Source organism: Silurus meridionalis, chromosome 27, assembly GCF_014805685.1.
Source record: "Silurus meridionalis isolate SWU-2019-XX chromosome 27, ASM1480568v1, whole genome shotgun sequence".
Taxonomy (NCBI): Eukaryota; Metazoa; Chordata; class Actinopteri; order Siluriformes; family Siluridae; genus Silurus; species Silurus meridionalis.
The window spans coordinates 13,256,726-13,281,204 of NC_060910.1; the positions used below are offsets into that span (position 1 = coordinate 13,256,726).

At 36.2% G+C, this 24,479-nt stretch overlaps 1 protein-coding gene across 7 annotated transcripts in view; it reads left to right on the forward strand.

Annotated features, from left to right (window-relative positions):
- Window positions 1-22,794, forward strand: part of nsmfb (NMDA receptor synaptonuclear signaling and neuronal migration factor b) — a 66,277-nt gene extending 43,483 nt beyond the window's left edge. For 5 of the 7 annotated variants that reach the window (XM_046841776.1, XM_046841780.1, XM_046841777.1 and 2 more), the window contains 10 exons: window positions 1,402-1,454; window positions 2,561-2,650; window positions 4,058-4,185; window positions 7,530-7,613; window positions 7,913-7,946; window positions 8,770-8,840; window positions 8,950-9,029; window positions 10,420-10,522; window positions 16,879-16,954; window positions 17,624-22,794. In XM_046841776.1, coding sequence (XP_046697732.1) covers window positions 1,402-1,454; window positions 2,561-2,650; window positions 4,058-4,185; window positions 7,530-7,613; window positions 7,913-7,946; window positions 8,770-8,840; window positions 8,950-9,029; window positions 10,420-10,522; window positions 16,879-16,954; window positions 17,624-17,721 — 817 coding nt within the window. In that variant the 3' untranslated portion in view covers window positions 17,722-22,794. The remainder of the gene's footprint in view (window positions 1-1,401; window positions 1,455-2,560; window positions 2,651-4,057; window positions 4,186-7,529; window positions 7,614-7,912; window positions 7,947-8,769; window positions 8,841-8,949; window positions 9,030-10,419; window positions 10,523-16,878; window positions 16,955-17,623) is intronic. The other 2 variants (XM_046841782.1, XM_046841781.1) reach the window with 1 other exon arrangement.
- Window positions 22,795-24,479: the final 1,685 nt, after the last annotated feature.

Here is a 24,479-nt window from a genome sequence, read left to right on the forward strand (position 1 = left end):
TCACCGCTCTGGGTATGTATACCTTTTTGTAGAAAAATGTATGTAGGATGCAGACTTGTCTCTCTCTGTGTATAATGATGTGTTGTACATTGCTCATGTTGCAGAACACACTTACAGAAGCTGTATCAAAAAAAGGCAAAAATACCAGAGAATGGTACAAAAGATATGAAAAAAATAGAGAAAACAGGCTTGTTTTGATGAAGATCAGGACTCACTAGGGAAAAGTGTGCTTCTGTATGTGTGCATTATTTATTTACACCTGCCAGGCAATGTTGAAAGAAAGCACTTATAAAACCAAGACATGGTGAACAGAATGGATCTGGACAATGCATACTTATTACTTTGCCAAACGATTATTATGCATCATATTATAATAAAAAAATGGTTATATTATTCAAAATACTCAAAAAAAAAATCCTTTTAAGAAGATTCGTGTGTAAAAGAACACTGCCTAATCTTATGGAAATTTTGTGATTTGTACTGTACAAGTAAATTGCTTTGTAAAACTGAAGGATTTGGCGTTCTGAGATTTCCTTCGAAACAAAAAATGCTGGGTATTTTATAGATTATTGTTAAGAACCTTTCATCTACTTTTGTGATTGAATGCACCATGGGTCTTGTCATATTTTTGGAAGCGATATTGTTAGCTACCACACAGCATGAACAAAAAGATCGCTCCAACCCCCAAAATCTATTTATTTACTTTCAGCTATGAAGAAACCGTTTTGTAAATCTCACCACTTTACATTGCCAAAGGATTTGGCTGTGCTTCTGTTGTTGAAATGTCAGAATAGTCTGTGATGTCTGTAAAGGTGAGATCACTTTTGCATTGAAGTTAGAACCACAAACTGTTTCTTACTACACCAGGATGTGCAATAAAGGTTAAAAGTGAATGGGTTTCATTTTGAGTCTGGTTCCCTTTTCAAGGTTTCTTCCTCTTACAGACTTTTCAATTTCACTTATTTCCCCTTTCATCTTATTCAGGCTCTAAACCTAATTCTGTATTTCTGCTTTGTACTGATGTGTGACTATGCTATGCAGATAAATTTGAATTGAACTGAGTGCGCTCTAAACCAGGTATCTTAAATCTGTTAATTTCCCATGCGACTAATTTACCGACTAAAGTCACTGAAATTGTTGCTATTAATATGGCTGTAATCAGAATTTGATCTGATTACTGAATGCTATAAATGCAACTCAGATTTGATGCTGTTCCGTAACTTCAAACACTCGTTCTCCTGCATTAATCATGAGTGACTGGACCGCATTCGAATGAATCATCTTTAAATGTTCCTCTGCTTCTGTCTCCTCTCCATGTATGTTGGTGTTACTGTTCTTTCTGTTCTCTCATCTCTCTTTTTCTTCAACCTTCTCGTCCTCACCGAATCCTCTGCACTTCAGAAACTTCCGGAAGCACCTGCGGATGGTGGGCAGCAGGAGGATGAAGGCTCAGAGTGAGTAATGCGTTTGTGGGGTGTGTGTGTATGTCTGTGGATTGTTGTCATTCGGATTACATGTTGCTTGAATGGAAATGTAATTCTGAAAATAAATACAAGTCATTTATTTTCTGTCATGAACATTATTTTTTTCTTCCTTACACCAAACTGAGGGGCCTATTTTTTGTAATCATAATGCAAACAAAGAATAAGGTGCAAATAAGTATAGGTGGGTGTGGCAAATAAATTCCTTGTATTTTAAGAACAATTTGGTACTTTGACCTTAAGCTGTGTAAAAAGCTGTGGTTCGGTGTGCTGAGAAATCCAGTTATGCCATCTCTGCTCATTTTCTTTCATTTTAGCTTCCCTTTGTGTCCTAATAATTGCTTTATTGGCTGAAGCAACAGATGTTTTATTCGTTTTCTCATGTGCAGAAGCACTATTGAATCACAGATGCACAGATTTATATTATTGTTGATATTATTCAGCATTTTTGAAAAAAGTATTCAGTTTAATGCTTTGTAACAGTAAAACGGTTGCTTGAAATTTTCAAGCTTTGGAGGGCGTTGTCCTTGTGTGCATAGACTTTGCATGTTCTCCACATGCTGAAGGGTCCCTGCAGTCTAAAAATAAAAAGTAGACTGATTATGACTGGCATTTCCCAAGCTTCTGTAGCTTGAGCTTGAGTGTGTGAGTGTTTACATGATTGTCCTGGATAAGTGGGTCCTCTGATTGGTTGCAATCCTGTCCAAATTCAATAGATCCTTTGTAGTATAAGTGATAGAGAAAATAGATGTATGGTATCTAAAATTGGGTTTTCCACTTCCCTGAGTAAGGTCAAAACTCTACTATGCCATGTTAGTATTTCACTAAGCCACACTTGCACCTGTACGTAAATAGAGCTTTTATGTTGTTTAACAAATCCTAAGAGTTTGGATGTAAATTCCAAGAAGCCATCTAAAAAGCCTGACAGCTTGATAGGAAGTCCTATCAGGGCGCATCACTCTCGCAGTTGTACCGACAACAGTGGGATCCTGCCAGATGAGTGGTGTGTGTGTGTATGTGTACGAACGCACTGTGAAAGGCAGTGTGTGTGATGCTCTCCTCCTCCGCTCCATTATTAGCATTCGCCGATCGCAAAACGAAGAGCTTCAGTCGTTCCTGGAGTGACCCCACCCCCATCAAGCCAGACTCGCTTCACGACTCCAGAGACAGTGAGTGTGCACACACTCAACTACTCACAGCAACCAGAAAAAAATGAAAAAATGTTCGGAAGCGTGTGTACAAAAGCATGAACAGGAGCTTTTTCATACTTCATATAGTCCATCTTTCATGCTGAAGCTTTTGTAGCAGGTCGTGTGTGTACAGTGTGTGTGTGTGTGTGTGTGTGTGTGTGTGTGTGTGTGTGTGTGTGTGTGTGTGTGTGTGTCACACCTCAGTGTGGCAGCTCCTGTCTGTTTCTACCCTGTGTGTGTATGTATGTATGTGTATGTGTATTTACGTGTAATTTCATATCTCATCTACATGCTCCATCTGTCTGTGTGTTTTATATAATAAAGAACAGGAGTGATCAATCTGGTGTTTGCTTTGCTGATTTTATAATAATAATAATAATAATAATAATAATAATAATAATTATAATTAATTATCATTTTTTGCTTCAAGGTGCAGTTGTAACTTTTACTATACATAGAAAATGTATACATTGTGATTCTTTTTAAAAATCAGTGTTGCCTTGCAATGAACTTGGCTAGCATCCTTATTTCAGGGTTTGATTTTCAATCCTGAATAGTATCTGGCCCAGTTTTCTGGAGTAAGTTGTCTTCTTTTGCATTTGTTTTTATTTTTTCAGACATAGAAGGCTCCAAAAAACGATGAGATTTAATGAGCAAAAAGCCTGCAGAAAATCTCACGCCATTTTGTGACATAGTCACAAACTTTTATTAGGTTCATGGACACGAATTTCACTATTTTTACGTCTGGCTCCGTCTCCATAGCTACGGAGGCAGAGGACCATGGGTAATGCTGACAGAAATGCCAAAGGTAATCTTCATTCCCCATTTTTAACAGAAAATAAGGCAGAACATACAGTATATACAGATAGGGTTAGGGATATACGGTTATATAACTGTATACTGTGTGTGTCTATAAAAAAACGCAGTCTCCTTAATTAACCAGAAAAATATATGTTCTGTATTTTGACTAGAAGGAACCACTAACGATGGTTTATAATAGCGAGTATCTTACTGAATATAAAGCAATAAAATCAAGGATAAAATCTCCTGCTTAAATATTTGAAGATAAAGAAAAATCAATAACAAACGAGAAAAAAAACCAATACAGCGTCTGTGATATCCAGTGGCAAAAAGAAAACTTTGGTAGAGGCACCAAAAATACATCCTACTGAAATACATTACACAAAAAAGTCATCCTCAGTGACATGATGAGGGAAATTTGTGTCTATGAACATGAATCAATAGATTACATTTTGTGACTATATCACGAAATGCCGTAACACTGGGCTACAGGTTACAGGGTTTTTTTTATTTATCTTCTCTCTGTCTGTCTCTATCCTCGTCTGTCTGTTTCTGTGTCTTGCTTTCTCTGGTGCTCTGTCTCAGGTGGAGATCTTCAGGTGTCCTCAGGCACTCTGGATGAGGGAGAGTATGATGATGTAGACTGGGAGGAGGAGAAAGAGCTGGAGCGGCTTGCTTGTGAAGGGGATGACTTCATTCCTCCAAAAATCATGGTGAGTATCTAATTATACTTATTTTCTGTCACAAAGACACACATTTATTGACACACCCTCACCCCAAATACAGTGAGGAAAATAAGTATTTGAACACCCTGCTATTTTGCAAGTTCTCCCACTTAGAAATCATGGAGGGGTCTGAAATTGTCATCGTAGGTGCATGTCCACTGTGAGAGACATAATCTAAAAAAAAAAAAAATCCAGAAATCACAATGTATGATTTTTTAACTATTTATTTGTATGATACAGCTGCAAATAAGCATTTAAACACTTGTCTGTCAGCTAGAATTTTGACCCTCAAAGACCTGTTAGTCTGCCTTTAATACAGTGCAGTCGCCCTGTCCCATGTGCAGAAAAACACCCCCAAAGCATGATGCTACCACCCCCATGCTTCACAGTAGGGATGGTGTTCTTGGGATAGTACTCATTATTCTTCTTCCTCCAAACACGTTTAGTGGAATTATGACCCAAAAGTTCTATTTTGGTCTCATCTGACCACATGACTTTCTCCCATGACTCCTCTGGATCATCCAAATGGTCATTGGCAAACTTAAGACATGCCTGGACATGTGCTGGTTTAAGCAGGGGAACCTTCCGTGCCATGCATGATTTAAAACCATGACGTCTTAGTGTATTACCAACTGTCACTTTGGAATCGGTGGTCCCAGCTCTTTTCAGGTCATTGACCAGCTCCTCCCGTGTAGTTCTAGGCTGACTTCTCACCTTCCTTAGGATCATTGAGACCCAACGAGGTGAGATCTTGCACGGAGCCCCAGTCCGAGGGAGATTGACAATCATGTTTAGCTTCTTCCATTTTCTATTGATTGCTCCAACAGTGTACCTTTTTTCACCAAGCTGCTTGGCAATTTCCCCGTAGCCCTTTCCAGCCTTGTGGAGGTGTACAATTTTGTCTCTAGTGTCTTTGGACAGCTCTTTGGTCTTGGCCATGTTAGTAGTTGGATTCTTACTGATTGTATGGGGTGGACAGGTGTCTTTATGCAGCTAACGACCTCAAACAGGTGCATCAAATTTAGGATAATAAATGTAGTGGAGGTGGACATTTTAATGGCAGACTAACAGGTCTTTGAGGGTCAAAATTCTAGCTGACAGACAGGTGTTCAAATACTTATTTGCAACTGTCATACAAATAAATAGTTTAAAAATCATATATTGTGATTTCTGGATTTTTGTTTTTAGATTATGTCTCTCACAGTGGACATGCACCTACGATGACAATTTCAGACCCCTCCATGATTTCTAAGTGGGAGAACTTGAAAAATAGCAGGGTGTTCAAATACTTATTTTTCTCACTGTAGATGTACATGCACAATTGTAAGCATTATATTGTGTGATCATATATGTAAGACAAATATAAAAACTGGATATGTTTCATAATCAAAATACCTCAGCTTGACAGTGTTTAGGTTCTCTTCTGTGCTGTCCACCTGCCATGTAATGCTAAACTTATAAACTGTAATGGATGCAAGTGCTCGGGAAGAACGCTTATTATAATACGAGGGTCATTCAAGTCAAACCGGGACCTTTGAGTTTATAAAATTAAAGAACAAATTTCAAGGAGACTTTATTTTTTGACATACTATTTACATGTATACACCCTTCCCAGAGTTTAACAAACGCCTGGAAAGATTTGGTATAGAAAGATTTGTCAGTACGCTGGAATCATCCAAGGACTGCCTGCTTCACTTCGTCATCAGGGAACGGGATCATCACTGACGGATGTACAGCAATCTTTGAAATGTTTACACAATTCAAATGTCCTACTGCAGCTGCGCGATTCATCACCATACTGTGCTTGAAGTCATCTGTAGATATCTGTGGGTTTTATACCTCATAAGAAACTTGATCATCACACGCTGTTCCATTCATGCACTAACCCGTGACATGTGCACCACCTATCAGTAATAGGACACACTAACAACTTACTACTGCGTGTAGTACTGCCATGCTAGCATCAATTTTTATACCTGTAAAATTTAAAGTCCGGGTTTGAATTGAACGCCCCCTCGTGGACATTCGGTGCCACCCAGATGAGGATGGGTTCCCTCTTGAGTCTGGTTCCTCTCAAGGTTTATTACATATGCCATCTCAGGGTGTTTTACTTTGCCGCAGTCACCAGCGGATTGCACATTAGGGACAAACTTACAGTTATAAAAAACAATCGTATTCATTCTTTATTATCACATTATATGTGTAAAGCTGCTTTGAGACAATGTCCATTGTTAAAAGCGCAATACAAATAAAAATGTATTGAATTGGAGTGTAAACAGGCAAACAGTCCAAACCATAACTTCGAAGGCAACTAGACTGTGGCACAGGCAAAAACGAGAAGCCAAAACAACACATGGAAACCAAAGAATCGAAACAATGAACAACAGCTTGCTACATAGCAGATAAGTCAATACATTAGGAGACATGTTGGATACAAAGGTGTATTTTTATATACATGAATTATACACAGACAATGCAAACAAAGGTGGAAATGTGAAAAGCACTAGTGCTGCAAGCTTGTTTGCATTCCCCGAGATAATCTTTGACAATGCGACCTTCGTCATTTTCCAAAATACATTTTTTTGTTTCTTTTATTTTTCTCTTTAGTTGATGGTTTTTTACATTAGTCACAATGACATTCAACTGCCTGTTATTAGTCCTGGCTTTGGGATTTTATCTGTACCCAATGCAACAGTGCTTTAATCCTTTAATTTATCTTGCAATAACAAAATCTTTACACTCAGATTCTGAGGTTTTAACTTCCATGCTAAGACTTTGTGTTTGTTGTCTCATGAATTTTTAACTAGACATAGATCATTCTTTGCCATAACTCATATAGCTGCATTACATTCTATAAACTTTGAGTCATTTGTATTGAATCAACATCTCTAACAACATCTGTATTAGATTTCTAATTAGTTTAGTGTTTAATGTTGCTTGCACTTTTGTTTTTTGATTTTTGTTGGTAACAGCACAACCTGGCTGGTATTTCTTATGATGGAGATCTTAGAAATTACATGAATAATGAAAAAACAGCACCAGCAGTTAGCACTAGAATTAGCACTCGCATCACTAATGTGTGGAGTTTCCTAAGGGTTAGTTTTCCAAATAGATGTCCAGCACCTCTTTCTGTACAAGGAATCACAAAACTATAGTGTAATGAGCATAATGTTACTCAATTTCTAGATGCCTTACATGGTTGGTCATCACCAGCAATTTGTCTATGAGCCCAAGCTGCTGTAGCATGTTTGCCTACAGCCAATTACCCTCATCATGTATTTCCTGTCTATTTGATGTTTTTTGTTTATTTCTTATTGGGGTTTTCTTTGTAGCTGATTTCATCCAAGGTTCCCAAGGCGGAGTATGTGCCCACCATCATACGCAGGAACGACCCGTCCATCATCCCCATCCTCTATGTGAGTCTTTTACAACATTTGTTTATTCCAACAGATCAAAGCACCTTTTTGTCTTCCATGTTATGAAAGATGCTTTTGGTAATGCTAATGCACTGCTGCTCTGATGCTGCTCTATGCTTTTAGGGTGTGCTAGTAATGTAAATGACGTGTGTTTGCAAGCCTGCCATTACTGAACTCGAATGTAAAATAAGTGAGGATTATTCTGCTGTTTAAAATCAATCAGTCATAATTAGCAAACAATATTGCGCAGTAAGTGCCTATATTCTCTTTCTAAAAAACTCTTCTGTTGATTCATGTAGGACCACGAGCATGCAACTTTTGATGATATACTGGGTGAGTGTAAATTCCCATAGTTGTACATATATGCCACATATATTTTTAAAATGTAATTATATGTAACATATGTACATTAAGTCGACTAAGTGTGTTTGTGTAACGTTTTTATTTTTAATAAATCTTATTTTAATTGTTTGCTTCTATTCGAAGAAGAGCCTGAATAATTTAATTCCCCTGCATATACATTTATGCATTTGGCAGATATACTTCCAACAGCAGAGATTCCTAAGATAAGCACAAGACTGCCTTCTTAAATTACTATCTAGAAGTGTATCAATATTAAATAATCCCATGAGCAAATTCTACATTAACATCTATGTGGCACTAATTTCACATAGTAACTAATTCCATAATTCAACACCCGATATCTCATATATTGCGATGTACTTTAATGTATCATGACTGGTGTTACACAATATATTAAAGTATATGTATCCTACATATGCATAGAAACATTAGATGGTAAGTTAAAAAAACATGTTTTCCACATACTTTATAATATATGTCTAAAGCAACCAATAGAACTCCAAATATGTTCATATATGTTAACATATATTAACTACCATTATATGTGGTTATATACATCAAATATGTTCATATATGGCCATATATCAGATTTCCATATGGGTTAGAATAATTATGGCCTGTTAATCAGCTGCTTGATGTTTTACTATAAGAAGCTCTCTTGTCTGACTAACTGAATCGTTTTATCTGTCTTTTATTTCCTTCTTGTTTGCTTGTCTGTGTCTGTATTCTGTGTTGCATTGCTTATTCATTTCTGTTTTTTTTTCTCTGTCCATCAACTTCCTGTATATCTCAGAGGAGATTGAAAAGAAACTTAACGCCTACAGAAAAGGCTGCAAAATCTGGAACATGCTTATCTTCTGTCAGGTGAGAAGTTTGTGTAGTTGTTTGTGTGTGTGTGTGTATGTGTGTGTGTGTGTGTGTGTGTATGTGTGTACACTGTGTTTAACTACATCACTCTTCCATAATTTGTTAGGGAGGACCTGGGCACCTCTACCTCCTAAAAAACAAAGTGGCAACATTTGCAAAAGTGGAGAAAGAGGAGGACATGATTCAGTGAGTCTTATTCACCATCAGACAGACAGATATCACATTAGCTTTAAAATAAATTACTATTTGGTGGCTTGGAAACTTCTAAACTTTAAGATGAAAATAACAGCAGCTTCTTGCAGTTAAAGAAGCTTCCAGCCCAAACTATTATTTTAACCCAAAATAACTGTTTTCTAAATATAAGGGACATGAACAGGTCTGAGTAGAAGAGTTTTCATCTTGTCATTAACTTATTTATGACATGATATGACTGCACTAAATAACTATAACTAGAATAACTTAGTTATAGTAAACATCGTTGAATAATTGAAATAATTGCTTACTTGCAAATAATTCAGCAAATCTAAAAAGACAGATCGACAGCCAGATAATTATCAATTTATCAATTTATAAAAGTGTTATATAACACTGATGCTGTGAATTTTCCATCATTAGATATTCAGCTAGTTATTTATTTTTTAGTAAAGAACCTTCACTGCCAATGTTTTGTTACAGTCAGAGTTTATGCTTTCAGTTTTTAAGTCACATGACAAGCTGTACATTTTGTCTTATTATATTGAAGAGAGAAAAAAGGAGCTGGTGAGAGAACAGTTGTTTGTAGTGTTTTACCATAAATTAAACAGAAACAAGTGCTGCAATCCTTTGCATTTAAAATTCAGAAGAAAAAGGAACTATTTCCAATCAAGCTCAATCTAATCATGCTCCAGCACCTTTGGAAGAAGTGCATAATCATGTTTATGCAACTATTGTCAAAGGTTTTAAGTTTTTAAACATACAGTATAAGAAACAGTATTTAAGTCAGCTGACTTTTTTATGTTTGCTCTTAAAATTGATGGCCTAATGCATTATTTGTTATGCATTATTTTAATTTTTTTTGCTACTACTATTGGGTTAAAATCAATGAAAAGTTAGAAATCAAAATTTGCAAACCATACACAATTATACACAATATCTACATAACAAGCAAAATCTACTATTTTATAGTATATAATAATTAAAAAAGAACTTAAGTGTTTTAGTGTGTGTATGTCAGAGAACGTGGGAAAAGTGGATGCTGCATGGGAATTTTTAGCTGCATGACCATTTCATTGCACTTTCCTGAGGTCTGAGTACAATGTAATTGCAGCATATTTTAGTTTTTAAGACATCTAACATAACTATGATGATTTAGCACTTAAAAAGTGTAATTGGTGACAAATCGCTTTGCTATGCGAGGAATAAAACCCTTGAGTGTTAACAGCTGAGTATTTTTCTATTAAAAAAAAGCATCACACCGTGTTTTTCCTGTACTTATGAAATAGTAAAAAAATATAATGCACAGATTATTGAGATCAACATAAGTCTTATGTTACACCTAATAAAATCCCGGTCATTAATTCTTAATCTTTGTGTGCAGGTTCTGGAAGAAACTGGCCCGGCTTATGAGTTTGCGAAATCCTGAGCCAAATCTCATTCATATTATGGGCTGTTATGTATTGGGCAACGCAAATGGAGAGAAGGTACAGCATCGATTATTTCTCAGCTATCAAATCTTGAAAAGGTTGACATTCGCTGGTCAATTGATACTGCACATTAACATATGAGTGTTTAAATGAAGCATGCATGAAGTCTGCAGGCATGAATCACACCTGTGTGCTGGGACAGTTATATAAATTATAGTCAGTGAGAGGTGGAGGTGAGTGAAAGATGTGTGTAAGACATGCTGTGACTAAAAGAGTTATTTTGTCAACACTGGCCTGCTTACTTATGCCCTTCATACAGTATATTTGCTATGTAAAGGTATCACTGTCTTACACACACACACACACACACACACACACACACACACACACACACACACACACACAAACATACCTTGATGTACATCTGCCTCTGATAACCAAAGCTTTACATTGAGGTTTTAGCATTATCATCATCCAAACATAAATATATAACCATTATTTTACAACTGAATCTGTGATCTCATGTGGACCATCTGATGCTCTTTGGACACATTGGTGATTGATTGTCACATGGAAAAATAACTGCATTTATTTCAGTCTGTTATCCACTTATCCACAAGAAGGGTTCAGATGAAGTTGTTTTTTGTATTATTAAACTGCTGAATTCTTCTGTCCTGATCAATCTCTTTTAATTTAGGCAGGATTTCTGCATTCACATAATCATATTTATTGTCTTTAAATGTGACAGCTTTCTAAAAAAACATCATGCAAACCATTTTTGATGAGTATTTTTAGTTTTGCTGTGTGCTTCTTAATCTGTTAATGTTTCTGGTGAATTTCCCTATGGGATACATAAAGTGATCTTGTTATTGATTTTACTGCTTTTTTTTATATACTTACAGGTTACCTTGGACATTAAAACTGTGCCATTAGCAAAAAAAAATTATCCTCACAGATGGTAACTTGGCCAATAATAAAAGCGGCATAATTGTGTAAAGGATTAGAAAATCAAATAGGTTCCTTTAATATTTTTTTAAAAAGAATATTTAATACATGAATGGCTGATACATGACGGTTATTTGTTTGATATAGCTGATATATTTTTTTATTAAACATTTGCTTTTGTTTCCGATAAATATATGACTGTCTGCAGATTCTACACATATTTTTCATAATGTATCATCTGATTCGCAATGAATAGATGTATTCTATTCTCTTGTATTCAGTGAGTTGCTGGGTAAAATAGTTTACTTAAACTAAAGTGGGCTAACGAAACCAGGCTGTAAGAAATGGTACAGGACATTAAGACTAAAGTGTAAGTCTTGGAAAGCAGTATCTCATGAACCATTTTTGGCTGCCAGTTTTCCCAGTTCCTGTTGCAATATGTCATGTACTATTTCTGATCAGGAAAACAGCTGAGAAAACAGGACAAAATCTGGTCCATGACCAGCCAAATTAGCAGTAAACAGTTAGGTGTGATCAATGCGCTATATTATTTTTCGAATGTTTTCTATGTTTGACTGGGTTAACTGCCATGTTTCTTCTGAATGTCATGATAAATGATAAAAAAGATGTAACATTTTCATAGGAAAAAAACAATAAACTTGTCATCTGTCTTGTGATTTGTACATTGATTGGAAAATGTATGTTTAATCTATCTAACCAAAAAAACAAGTTAAACATATTAAATGGATACCAAAATTTAAATCTTATATTGATGTATTTGAAAAATAAGAGCTTAGCTCCATCTTTCTTAGTTTTTTTTATATCTCTGCCACTAAGCTTTGCTTTCCTCGGATGATGGATCTGCTTAATCAGTCCACAGTGTTTTACTGTAGCTCTGTACTCATATGTTATACCTATGGCTATCTGTTTACATTCTGCACTTGTATTCCTCCTGAATGATCCACATGGTTAAAGAACATTAACACTAATTTAGAGTTCCAATGCTCCCACATGTACTACCACAGCTATGCAGTAATGGAGGAAAGCAGCTGGAAAAATGTAGTCATCCTTCTATAAATACATGCCCTGCTTTATCTACATGTCTGCAGCACTTGAGAGCTCCATGCCACACTGCACTTGACGCAACTTTGTGTTCTCTAGAGAACGGTAGATGCTCGTGTCACGTAAGAGCCATGTATTCTTAGAATGCAGTCTCAGTGTATTTTTGAGCCAACCTACCAGCATGGAGACATTATAATTATGTTCTTATTATCCTTCTTCTTCTTCTTATTATTAATAATAATAATAATAATAATAATAATAATAATATAGGTACACGTTACAGTTTTTTACATTACTTCAAATGAATCGACTTGCTCTCAAAATAATTAGCACAGCTATCTAAACACACTGCTATCTTGCCCAAACATTTCAGTTTTAATGTATTCCTTTTCCCCTTTTCTCATCCTTTCCACCATTCCTTAAACACTATACATTACACTTTTCTTTGTAGATAGCTTACTTCTACCAAAATGGCACCCTGAGTCCTCCTCTATACTCTATATAATCTTCTATAATCCTGGGTGCTGTTGTAGTGGTGTTTGTTTTGTCTCTATGAGAATTGTTATTGTTTTTGATATAGCTATTGGTACTTTTGTAGTTATTGCTTTGTTTTGTCTACAGCAGCTTGCTTAATAAGGAGCGATTTAATCTAGTTAGTCATTATTTTTCAGTCTGTAGTTAAAAATAAGTCAATGTGAACATACTTTTACACTTTTGACTAGTCTTATTTACAGGTGGGATATTTCAACTTATTGATTGCCTTGATAATAAACACATTCATTACCTTTTTTTGTTGTCTTTTTGTTTTACATAAACCATCTTGCCAGTTTGTTAATCATATTAGAGGATAATTAATATAAAATTGTGCAAAAATAAAACTTATAATGTCTACTTAGTACCTAGTGTCTGGTCAAATAAGCTATCTTCATTGTACATTTATGGCATTTAGCAGATGCCCTTATCCAGGCTTACAATTATCTAATTTATATACTGAGCAATTAGGGGTTAAGGGCCTTGCTGAAGGGCCTAACAGTGGCAGCTTGATTGTGTTGGGATTCATGTCATTTCAGCCAGAAGTCCAACACTGAATTATAACTTCCTTTAGCTAAATAATTTACTTAAATTAATGTGAATGGACAAACCATAATAGAAGATCTGCTACTGCTTCATGTTAAAAATGAGTCAGTGAATTATAGTGATACACTATACTTTTGACCCTGTTACAGACTTAGTCCACTGTCTTGCTCACTCTGCATCTAGATCCCTGGTCTACCAGTTGAAGATGCCTTAGACAATCCTTTAGTGTGATCAATTTTAACTCATCTGCCCTTACACAGGGGTGATTGATTACCCTGACTGTTGCTCAAGTGAGTGATGTGCACAAGAATAGACAGAATGCATTCACAGAGGCAACGAAGATGTTGAAAAGACAAACATGGGATGTTGCCCTGAGCCCCACAATTATTTTTCCCTGGCTGCACTCTGAAGACACTGAGTCTTCAGGTGTGAAAACTGATCATCTTGGGCAATAAAAGTTGTTATAAACTTAGTGTGTCATAATTCACTCGAATGCTTGTGTGATGGCGGATGCCATTTTCCATCTTAGGCTGAATGAATCAATTTATCAGAACCTTCACAGGAAGAGAAATACCAAAAAACAACATTGATAAAAAATGGACGTTGGACCATGTTGATAAGCAACATGTATAGCCTGAGAACTAGCTCTGTAGGGAATGATATTGGGTATAGATCATTTCTTTTGTCATTCTTTATTAACAAGTCGAAGACTTTAATAGACAGAAAGACAGAATAGACACATACAGTATTCCCTATGCTTTGAGGGCACTAACAGACAGTTCCTAAAGGTGTCCTGTTGTTTTTAAACTGTAAATTATTGTTTAATAAACTGTTATTTGCAATTGAAAGTGATTTAAAATATATTAGTAATTGGCATGTCTTAGATTGCAAACTGAAATTTTAATTAGTAAAAAATATCCACATCTACACCAGGGGGCTGTGAATAGAAACTGCTGCTGAGTCTACACTACGCACAATTTGTTAAAGGGTACATTGAGTGCCTGTATGACACAGTGCTTTTCAACTAATTTCGATTAGCCTGAAGCTGTTTATTATTTTGTGTAACAGCAGATCTTTGTCTGTACGGTTCGGTATTAAAACGCTTGCTCTAATATACAGGTAAATTATCGTTACCTAGGGACAATGAACAAATTTCAGTAAAATGTCTACCAAAGTGTTTTTTTACTCAGTTCATATACAGTGCCCTCCACAATTATTGGCACCCCTGTTTAAGATGTGGTCGTGGACTTCTAAAAATTCTCCTTTTTTTTAAAACAACATAGAACCCAAATGCAAAAAAATAGAAAAATCCAACCTTTTATTTAAGTACATTACTTTGGTGGTAAAAAAATCACACATTTAGAAAAAAAAAAAAAACTTGAAATCATGTGTGCCACAATTATTGGCACCCCTGATGTTAATACTTTGTACAACCTCCTTTTGCCAACAAGACAGCACTTAATCTCCTCCTATAACATTTCACAAGATTGGAGAACACAGAGAGAGGGATTTTTGACCATTCTTCTTTGCACAATCTTTCTAGATCATCCAGTGTCCTGGGTCCTCTCTTATGCACTCTTCTCTTTAGCTCGCCCCACAGGTTTTCGATTGGGTTGAGGTCTGGGGACTGAGATGGCCATGGGAGGACCTTGAGTTTGTGACTGCTGAACCACTTTTGTGTAGATTTTGCCACATGTTTTGGATCATTATCCTGCTGAAAGACCCAATGACGACCCATCTTCAGCTTTCTGGCAGAGGCCATCAGGTTTTTATTTAAAATATCCTGGTACTTCAAAGCGTTCATAATGCCATGCACCCTAACAAGGTTCCCAGGGCCTTTGGAAGAGAAACAGGCCCACAGCATCACAGATCCTCCACCATACTTCACGGTGGGCATGAGGTGCTTTTCGGCATACTCATCTTTTGTTTTACGCCAGACCCACTTAGAGTGTTTGTTGCCAAAAAGCTCAATCTTAGTCTCATCTGACCAAAGCACACGACCCCAGTTGAAGTCCCAGTACCGCTTAGCAAACTCCAGGCGTTTACGTTTGTGAGTGTTAGTGAGAAAAGGCTTTTTCCTTGCATGCCTCCCAAACAGCTTGTTGGCATGTAGAGGCGTCTGATGGTTGTTTTGGAGACTCTGTGACCCCAAGATGCCACTCTTTGATGCAATTCTGTGACGGTGAGCTTGGGAAATTTTTACTTCTCTTACCATCCTCCTCACTGTGCGTTGTGGCAAGATAAACTTGGGACCTCTTCCAGCCTTGTTTGTCACTGTTCCAGTTGTTTTAAACTTCTTAATGATTCCTCTGACTGTAGATACCGGCAAGTTAAGGCGGTGGCTATTTTCTTGTAGCCATTGCCTGACTTATGAAGGTCGACACACATCTGCCTTACTTGAATGGTGTGTTCTCTTGTCTTTGCCATGTTGACAAATGGGTAAGAGAATTAGGCCTCTGTGTCACGTCATATTTATACCCCAGGAAACAGGAAATCATGAATTACTAATTAAAAGTCCCTAGATACCCTGACCAACCTTAGCAACTACAGAAAATATATATAAAAAAAAAAAACAATTAAATTTTTCAGAGGAATTGTTAGGGGTGCCAATAATTGTGGGACACATGATTTCAAGTTTTTTTTTTTTTCTAAATGTATGATTTTTTTTACCACCAAAGTTATGTACTTAAATGAAAGGTTGGATTTTCTCTTTTTGCATTTGGGTTCTATGTTGTTTTAAAAAAAAGGAGAATTTTTAGAAGTCCACGACCACATCTTAAACAGGGGTGCCAATAATTGTGGAGGGCACTGTATTTTTATACTGTATACTTATATTATATATACAACATTGTATCTACGATATTTAGATAATTTTCTAAATAAGAAGTTGTACAGCCTCTGCACATTACGTGGAAGACAGTTAAACCACAAGCACACTGTTTGGGACATGGATTTAGACAAATATCGTGATCTAGAGAGGACGGGTTCTCACAGATGTTACATCAGAGCCCCATGCAAGAAAGGTCAATCATAATCCTCACTAAAACCGGCAGCTTAGCACTCTACTGTTCCTTGTAATTTCGCTCCTTCTGCTCCGTGACACACATACCGCCTCCGCTTCCCTCAGGCTCCCAACAACACTGATAACCATCACGTTCTCTTGTTTTTATCTAATGCACTCTGTACACAAAAAAACACCAGAAACTTCAGCTGTTTGGAATTTTGACACCATGTACCAGTGGACTGTTTTGTTCTTTTTAAATGTGCGTGCTGATTTATTGTTTCATTGTGCATGATATTGGAACAAAACCACTTTATTGTTCTTTCAGCTTGTGCAGAACCTCAAGAGGCTGATGAGACCATATGCTGTGGAGTTTAAGAGTCCTCTGGAACTCTCTGCACAAGGTGAGTACGCTCACACTCACACACTCTCATACAATCCCGCACACTTGAAAAATACGTCCTCATAAAAACCAAAAACAAACAAAAATGATGTGCTTAGTCATGTGGCCTGTTTTTCAAGTGTCCTATATCTCAACTCAGTCTTGGGTTGGGTGGGTGTGTGTGTGTTAGTAAATGATACTCATCCATTAAACATTTGCAGACAGACAAAAGACAGATAGAATCAGGCACAATTACACATATAATCACTGTTTTTACAGTCAGGGGGTCAGCATACTGTACATGGTATCTGTGCACAAACCTGATTCGAGCTCATGGCTATCTTTTGAGCGATAACTATTGATTGGTTGTTAATTACATTCCAATTAAAGTCTCATTACCTTTCCTTACAGACTCGCTCTCATTAGTGCACCCAGGAGAGCTTCCTCCTACTCTCCCTCCATTCAGCCCTCCTTCTTTTCCTCAATTACATTGGCTCTATTTTAGTTATCTCCTATGGCTTTATGCACAGCATGATCAGATGTCACACTGCTGTAGATAATTAACTGTGTTTTAAATAAGAAGCTGTCTTTAAACTCTACAATTTAATGATTTGGACCAACTCTGTAATATTTAACACAGCCGATATTTGAGTCTCACCATGCGAAATTCGTCTTCTTCACCATGCTGTAGGGAAGGAAATGATCGAGACGTATTTCGACTTTCGTCAGTTCCGTCTGTGGAAGAGCCGGCAGCACTCCAAACTCCTCGACTATGACGACCTCTTGTGACACCTCCTTGTTTCTCTTTAGAGTGCCCCGGAGAGGCGTGTAGCTCCATTTAGGGCCATACCGTGGCTAAGTTCCCCTCTAGAGCCTCAGTGTGAACGCTCTGAGCTGGAGGACGGTGATGAGGAAGCATGAAGACGGCTGTTTGAATAGCTCGCGCCGACATGCGGATGAAGGCAGGCGATTCAGGATTTAGCCATCGCTTCAAGGTGCCATTTGTATGACCTTTTGAACTCTCACCTGAAAATGAGAGATGTAATGGTGATGGATAGTAGGTTCATATCGAGCTTAATGATGTGTTTCAAGAGAAATTGACTTTTTTAAAATGATGTCCCTGGGGAGGAAGCTAACATGGCCACATTTGTTTTTTGAGTAGCTGTCTAGCTGTGCTGCAATGAATCACCAGGGACTGATTTATCAGTGGTTCTGATTTTAGTCTTCTTTAGAAACTAAGTACTTATTTGTTATTTATCAGGTAGAGGCAGTAAAATAAACAATTTTACTAATCTCACAGGACTCCGTATAGTACTGTAGTTGAGAAAATTGCCATAGTATTCCTTATTTAGAGCATTGATATTTTTTGACATTTTTTTTCTGGAGGAGAACTCAGGTTTTATGAAGTAACCTCCCGGACCTGCAACAATTCAGAATTATCAACAAAAGTTGCAGAAATAAGAGGTCAGCCAAAATGAAATATAGAATTTATTTAGTGTGTGTTTGTTTGTGTGTGTGTGTGTGTGTGTGTGTGTGTGTGTGTGTGTGTGTGTGTGTTAGATTTCCATAGAGTTATGAAGTAAATTTTCATAGTGGAAATTTTCAAGCATCTTTCATGAATGATTGATTAAACAATGTTATAATATTGCTGAGCTCATCCCAGATCAAAACCCACCATCTCTGTCAGATGGAGTTACAGTATGTGCCACAAATAAGATATTTGTCAAAAATATGATTAACATTGATGCAGCATTTGATTCAACATGACCTCCCATTTTGCAATTTCGAAACCAATCAGATAACAAGTTTTAAATAATTTAAGAAAATATTTAAGACTAACCCTAAAACCCCAAAATTTAAGAAAAGAAAACAAATTATAAATTGAGCATAATCATCTTTAATTTATAATAGGATCAAGTCATAGACAAAAAGCCCTACTCTGTTCTGTCAAGTTGTGGCAATATTATAAAAAAAAAAGAATAAATAAATAAAAAAACTAAATTGACTATAAATGTTCAAAATTGATAATTGCATTGATAACATTGATCTGTGAGACAATAATTTGTTTAGATCATTTTTTTTTTTAAATATCTATGATTTTTTTAATATATCAAGGTATGTTTTTCTATAAAACATACCTTGTTTCTCTAATTCAGGCAGTTAAATATTTTTAAAAAAGTTTAACTGTTAAAATGCTGTCTAACACAATATTGTGACAATATAGTATAACATAATAAAAATTAAGATTGTTTAAATGATTAGAACAAATGTTTTTTTAGGCACATGCCTAGAAGGATGTAATATTAGTTCAAACTGTTTTGTGGTTTTTGAGGTGTATTGATAAGCTGAAATTAATCTAGACTGTTGTGCAGGTTTGCTCTGATATTGTAAAGCCTTTTATACATGTACGTGTGTACATTCGTATGTGTTCAGAAATGTGCTGATCCTTTGTTAACATAGACCTACGTGTACATCTTTGTAATTTTAGAGGAAAGGACCTGAACTCATGCTTGTTCATAGCGTAAGGTTAAAGGGTGCAATTCTTGGCAATACTTCTTTTATGAACATAAGCATTACCAACCAAATGCTACTGTGATTTGTTTTAGATTTGTTTTTACAGTATATCTCAGTGATGTCATTTTTATTTGTAAAAAATTGTTTTATGTGGACACATCACCGTTTGCTTCTGCATGCTCGCAAGCCTAAACAGAAGTAATAACATTCAGTATGTAAAATTGGACAGGATGTGCTAATCAACATCTTGGTGCATTCTGTCAAGAATCACAGGTGTGGCTTCCACCCTGAAGATGATTGCTTTTCCAATAACAGAAAGTGTTTTATTCCTCTTATACCACAGCAGTTCTCCAACGTTGTATGTTTTATGCATTTATACTGTAGTTCTTTCTGTTTAGGTCTTCCAGAAGACTTCCCTCTGTTTAAAAGCCTAGTTCCAGCTTTATTTCTGACTGTTACAAAGCATATTAGAACATGTGAATTAACGCAAACCTTAACTCACTTCTGACCAATTGAGATTTTAGATTCTAAAATTCTGTGGTATAAGCTGTGATAATAACCAGCTGTGTAATCTTGCTTTGTCCTTTAATTCTGATTAATCCCCATTGATTCCTGTATAGCACATTTCCTTTTTCCAGCACTGTGCTGTTTGTTTTTCTTCTGCTACCTGGTTGCAACCCTGATAAAACTAAAGCCAAGAATATGTAGGTCAACAAGAACAATAGTGCTGACATTAATAAGCTTGTTGGATGCCTGGACTCCGACAGCCACATGCGAGAACCATAAGGGCTCAGCAAGAGATGTTGAACCATCTGGGTGTTGGGCACTAATCTCCCGGGTAGGACACTGTGTGACTGTGACTTACACACATGCCTCACCTAACCCTGGAGTGTCATAATATGCTGAGTTGGCAAGATTTAGCAGCTCGTTATGGAATGATGGAAGTTGCTGGAATTTCGGCGTCATGAATTACGTCAGCTCTTGGACTGGATTCTGAGAAGGCTATAAACCTGCATGTCTCTCACTAGACATCTTCGAATTCATGGCTATATTTTGTAGCAATAGACATTGTGATTTTTAACTGTAGAACAACCTGTATGTGTAAGATGTGTTCATGTGTGTATCACACGTTTAATCACTCACTGACCGGTTTTCGCAATAGAGTGTGTGAGAAACATGTTTAGGATCAGACTCAGGACCTGAAAATGCTTAACAGATAACTTATAGTAACTGTACTTGTAGATGTATTGTATTAATTAATGTAACCATACACTAAGGACACTATTTATTGTGCAGCGCAGTTATCTGGTAATTGTGAAAATTACCTATAGAAGGTATTATAAACTGACTTTTTTGATATGTATTTGATTCATAGTGGGAAGTGTTCATAGAGGTACCAGACATCTGCATAAGCATTTTATGACTACTGTTTTTAAGGTCCTATTTACTCAGCTAGGACAAAAACACAAACAAAATGCTTTTTGGAATGTTAATGTTCAGTCATGATGGCAAGTCAAGATTTGTTGTTGACATAAGATTGTTGTATGACATTTTTAGGACTGACATATCAATTCTTGAGAACACACTTACAAATATACCATTTTAAAGACAATTATAACATGTCAGGATCAGAGTCACATAATAATGGTTTGGCATGTCAAACATCACTCATCAATAATTTGATTTCATAGCAAATGTACAGTATTTATCTGTCATCCTGGTGTCATTGTTTTGCAGCAGTTTATTCATAAAGATCATATACAGCATGAACTTAAACCCACTTTATTAAAAAAAAAAAACACACCCACACACAGATCTGTCATTCAGTTATCATAAAGATGTCATCTCATTCATCAACTCTTTTTAGGAGTTTGACTTATGCTTTGCTATCAGCATTTACATTACACAGCAAATTGTCATGTCAGTGTTATTAAAACCAAGTGCCTAGTAAAGGAAACACTGTAGTGTTAAATTTTCCAGCGAATCTCCTTTAGCAAGTGTCACCTCACCACGATATGACTGTGACATGACATCCTAACTTAAAGAAAAGCTTCAACATGAACCACATTAAATATGTTGCATATTAAATATCTTAGAGATGTTGGTGCTAAATTGTTTGTTGGTGCTGCAATTTCATTATTGTCATAAGAAGACCACATTTTTTATTTTTACGTGATGTTCCATGCCACATAAATCTAATGAAAATTTTTCATTAAAGTTTAATTTTTATAGTATATGATGATTGCTGAAATGTGAGGGGTGTACTCACTTTCGTTTGGTACTGAAAATATAAATGAATATTCAAAGTTCCAGAGTGCAATGCAACTACTGGACATAGTTGTGCTTTCACCCTTAGCAGGATGCACAAATGATAAGGTGAAAAAGCTGGACAGACTGAGTTCCACTTCATCACTTTTTTTAGGTACAGTTTAAGCTAAAGTTAATCCCACTGGCACCACTACACTGGCATGTGGAAACTAGATACCAGAATGTTAATGGAATAATCTTAACGTAAAGGAATTTTTCTTTCCCTTCATGTCAGCCTGAAAGTGTCAAAACACAAGCCTGTGTCACAACAAGATCGATAAAAACGGTTGAAGTAATCCTTTAGAAAATGCTTGTTTAGATTTACATCTGTATGTCATCACTTATTAATGTTTCTCTATGAACAGTACCCACTTTGCAATTTAAAGCATTACTTATATAGTTAAGGTTTGATATCAAAGATCAGTTCACACTGAATTTAAGGGGTCTGGATTTATTTATAACAAAATGTGTTGAAATTGACTCAGCAGTAAGCTGACATTCAAGGTCAGGAAGGAAATTACACTAAGGTCTTTTTGACCATGTGATTTGTTCTTGGAAAAGAAGTGGGCTATAATGATTCATATCAACTCATTTCTCATAGGCGCATTGAATAATCGAATTGCAAATGAAACCTTTTGGAGAAAGCGTGAATACGAAGGTCTTTTCAGTTTGGCCGAATGATTCTAAATGATTTCTGGGATGATAATTGGATAAGATTACTACTGATAGACAGCATCATGAATGCACTTTGCTTTAGAAATGAAATGTGTGGCGTCAAGGGCACTTTGAAGGGTCCAGTGTTGAACTAAGCGACTCCTCTGGTAATTTTGATACTTTAGAGAACATGAGCTAACTCATGGTTTATATCTTTATTAGTCCAGTATATTTCTTTATTTCAGAACTTGTATGAAACTCTACAGATTTACCGTCACGCTGTACTTACACAGTTGAAGTGTATGGTTTTACTTTGTCCTGTAGCAGTACAGCACTGAGCATTAATGATGTTTCTAAAATGGATTTTTCAATAAAAATCTAGGTTGAAGTCCATACCAGTCTTGTTTCCATTTTCTTTTTAACTAAGATATATCTTTGGCTGAGAAAAACAGTCAAACATTGGTTTATTGGAGTCATAAATAACAAACACACACAACTTTATGTCTGGTAAAACGGTGAGCGTTTAGCTGCGGAAATAATGATAATAATAAGATGATGAATATGAATTACATTTTTCCAGGGGTGTTTATTGAGGTATCTGGGTTACAATAACACACTTTCAAGGGTACAAAACTGAGATCAGTAACTCATAACTAGTAGGTTGGAAACAATGTCTGTTTACAGTAAATCTAAACAAACTGGAATGTGAATTAATTATTAGATCAAATAAGTCATTGAATCTAAGCTTATTTATCATTATTACAGGTCAGTCAGGAGATTTCACTGAAATCCTTCAGATTGTTACAGGGATTACAAAGTGATATAAAACTAAAACACATTTGTGAGAAAAATAAATAAGTAATCAGTGGGGGTCAGAGATCAAGCTGGCAGTATTTACAAAGATAATCCATAATTGTAAATGAGAATAAAGGAAAACCAGAATACATTTAGTTTTGCAACCAAACAAAGGTGCAAAAAGGGTATACATAAACAAACCTACTCATGAAATAAAACCCAGGACAGGTGTACTCAGAAATAATTGATGAATGACAAAACAGGTATTTAGACAGAACCAAAGACAATATAAACTGTAATTAAAAGAACATCTATCTTTAGTGAATTTTTTTTAATATATATATATATACAGTACAGTCCTCCCGACGTAAAATTTTTTTCTTTTTTTGCATAAAGATGAACCACAATTGTGGCATCAATAAGAAATAAAGATGCAATGCCAACACAAGCCTTTTTTTTCTCTTTACAAGGTAAAATGATTAGTCATGTGTCCATTTTATAATGGCATCTACACACACACACACACACACACACACACACACACACACACACACACACACATATACACATACACACACCGTTAGGGAGCTTAAAAAAGCAGCCTAAAAAATAATATTCCCATGTTGTTTGGGGTACATTTTGAATAGCATCAGACCTCCACAGATATAGAAGTGGTGTCATGTTATAATGAGATAAGTGGAGGGAGGTGCAGATATTCCTGCATATACACTGCAAACATATATACCAATTGCAAACAAAAACTAAATGCCAAGAAGCAAAAAAAAACCAACAACATTAAAATGAAGACCATGAAAAACAACAACCATGTAAAACAAATGGGAGACAAACTGTGAGGTGCAAGCTGAGTCTTAAATACATGTGCTAATTAAGGGTGACGTCTGCGTGATTATTGACATGACATGCTGGTGCTAATTAGAATCATGTTTGCAATCAGACAGGTTGACTGAAAACTATCAGCTAAGATATCTCTCCTCAGAGCAGTGACTGAAACCTGCAATGCAGTTCATACCCAGATCAAGACTTCCAGGCTATGAACTGTAACCTTGGTAAATCTTTTAGTGTAATATTGTTTCTGATGTTTGTACCCATGTGTGTATTGGTCCTTTATCCCAATAGCACTACGAAGAAATAGCTCAAATTCTTAAAAAATATATAACGCCTTTCTGGGGGGGAAATATCCACCATGCTGTGTTTCCAAATCTCTATTCTCACAGCCACTCCTTTCTTCAGTTCCCAGAGCTACCAAACTAAATCTC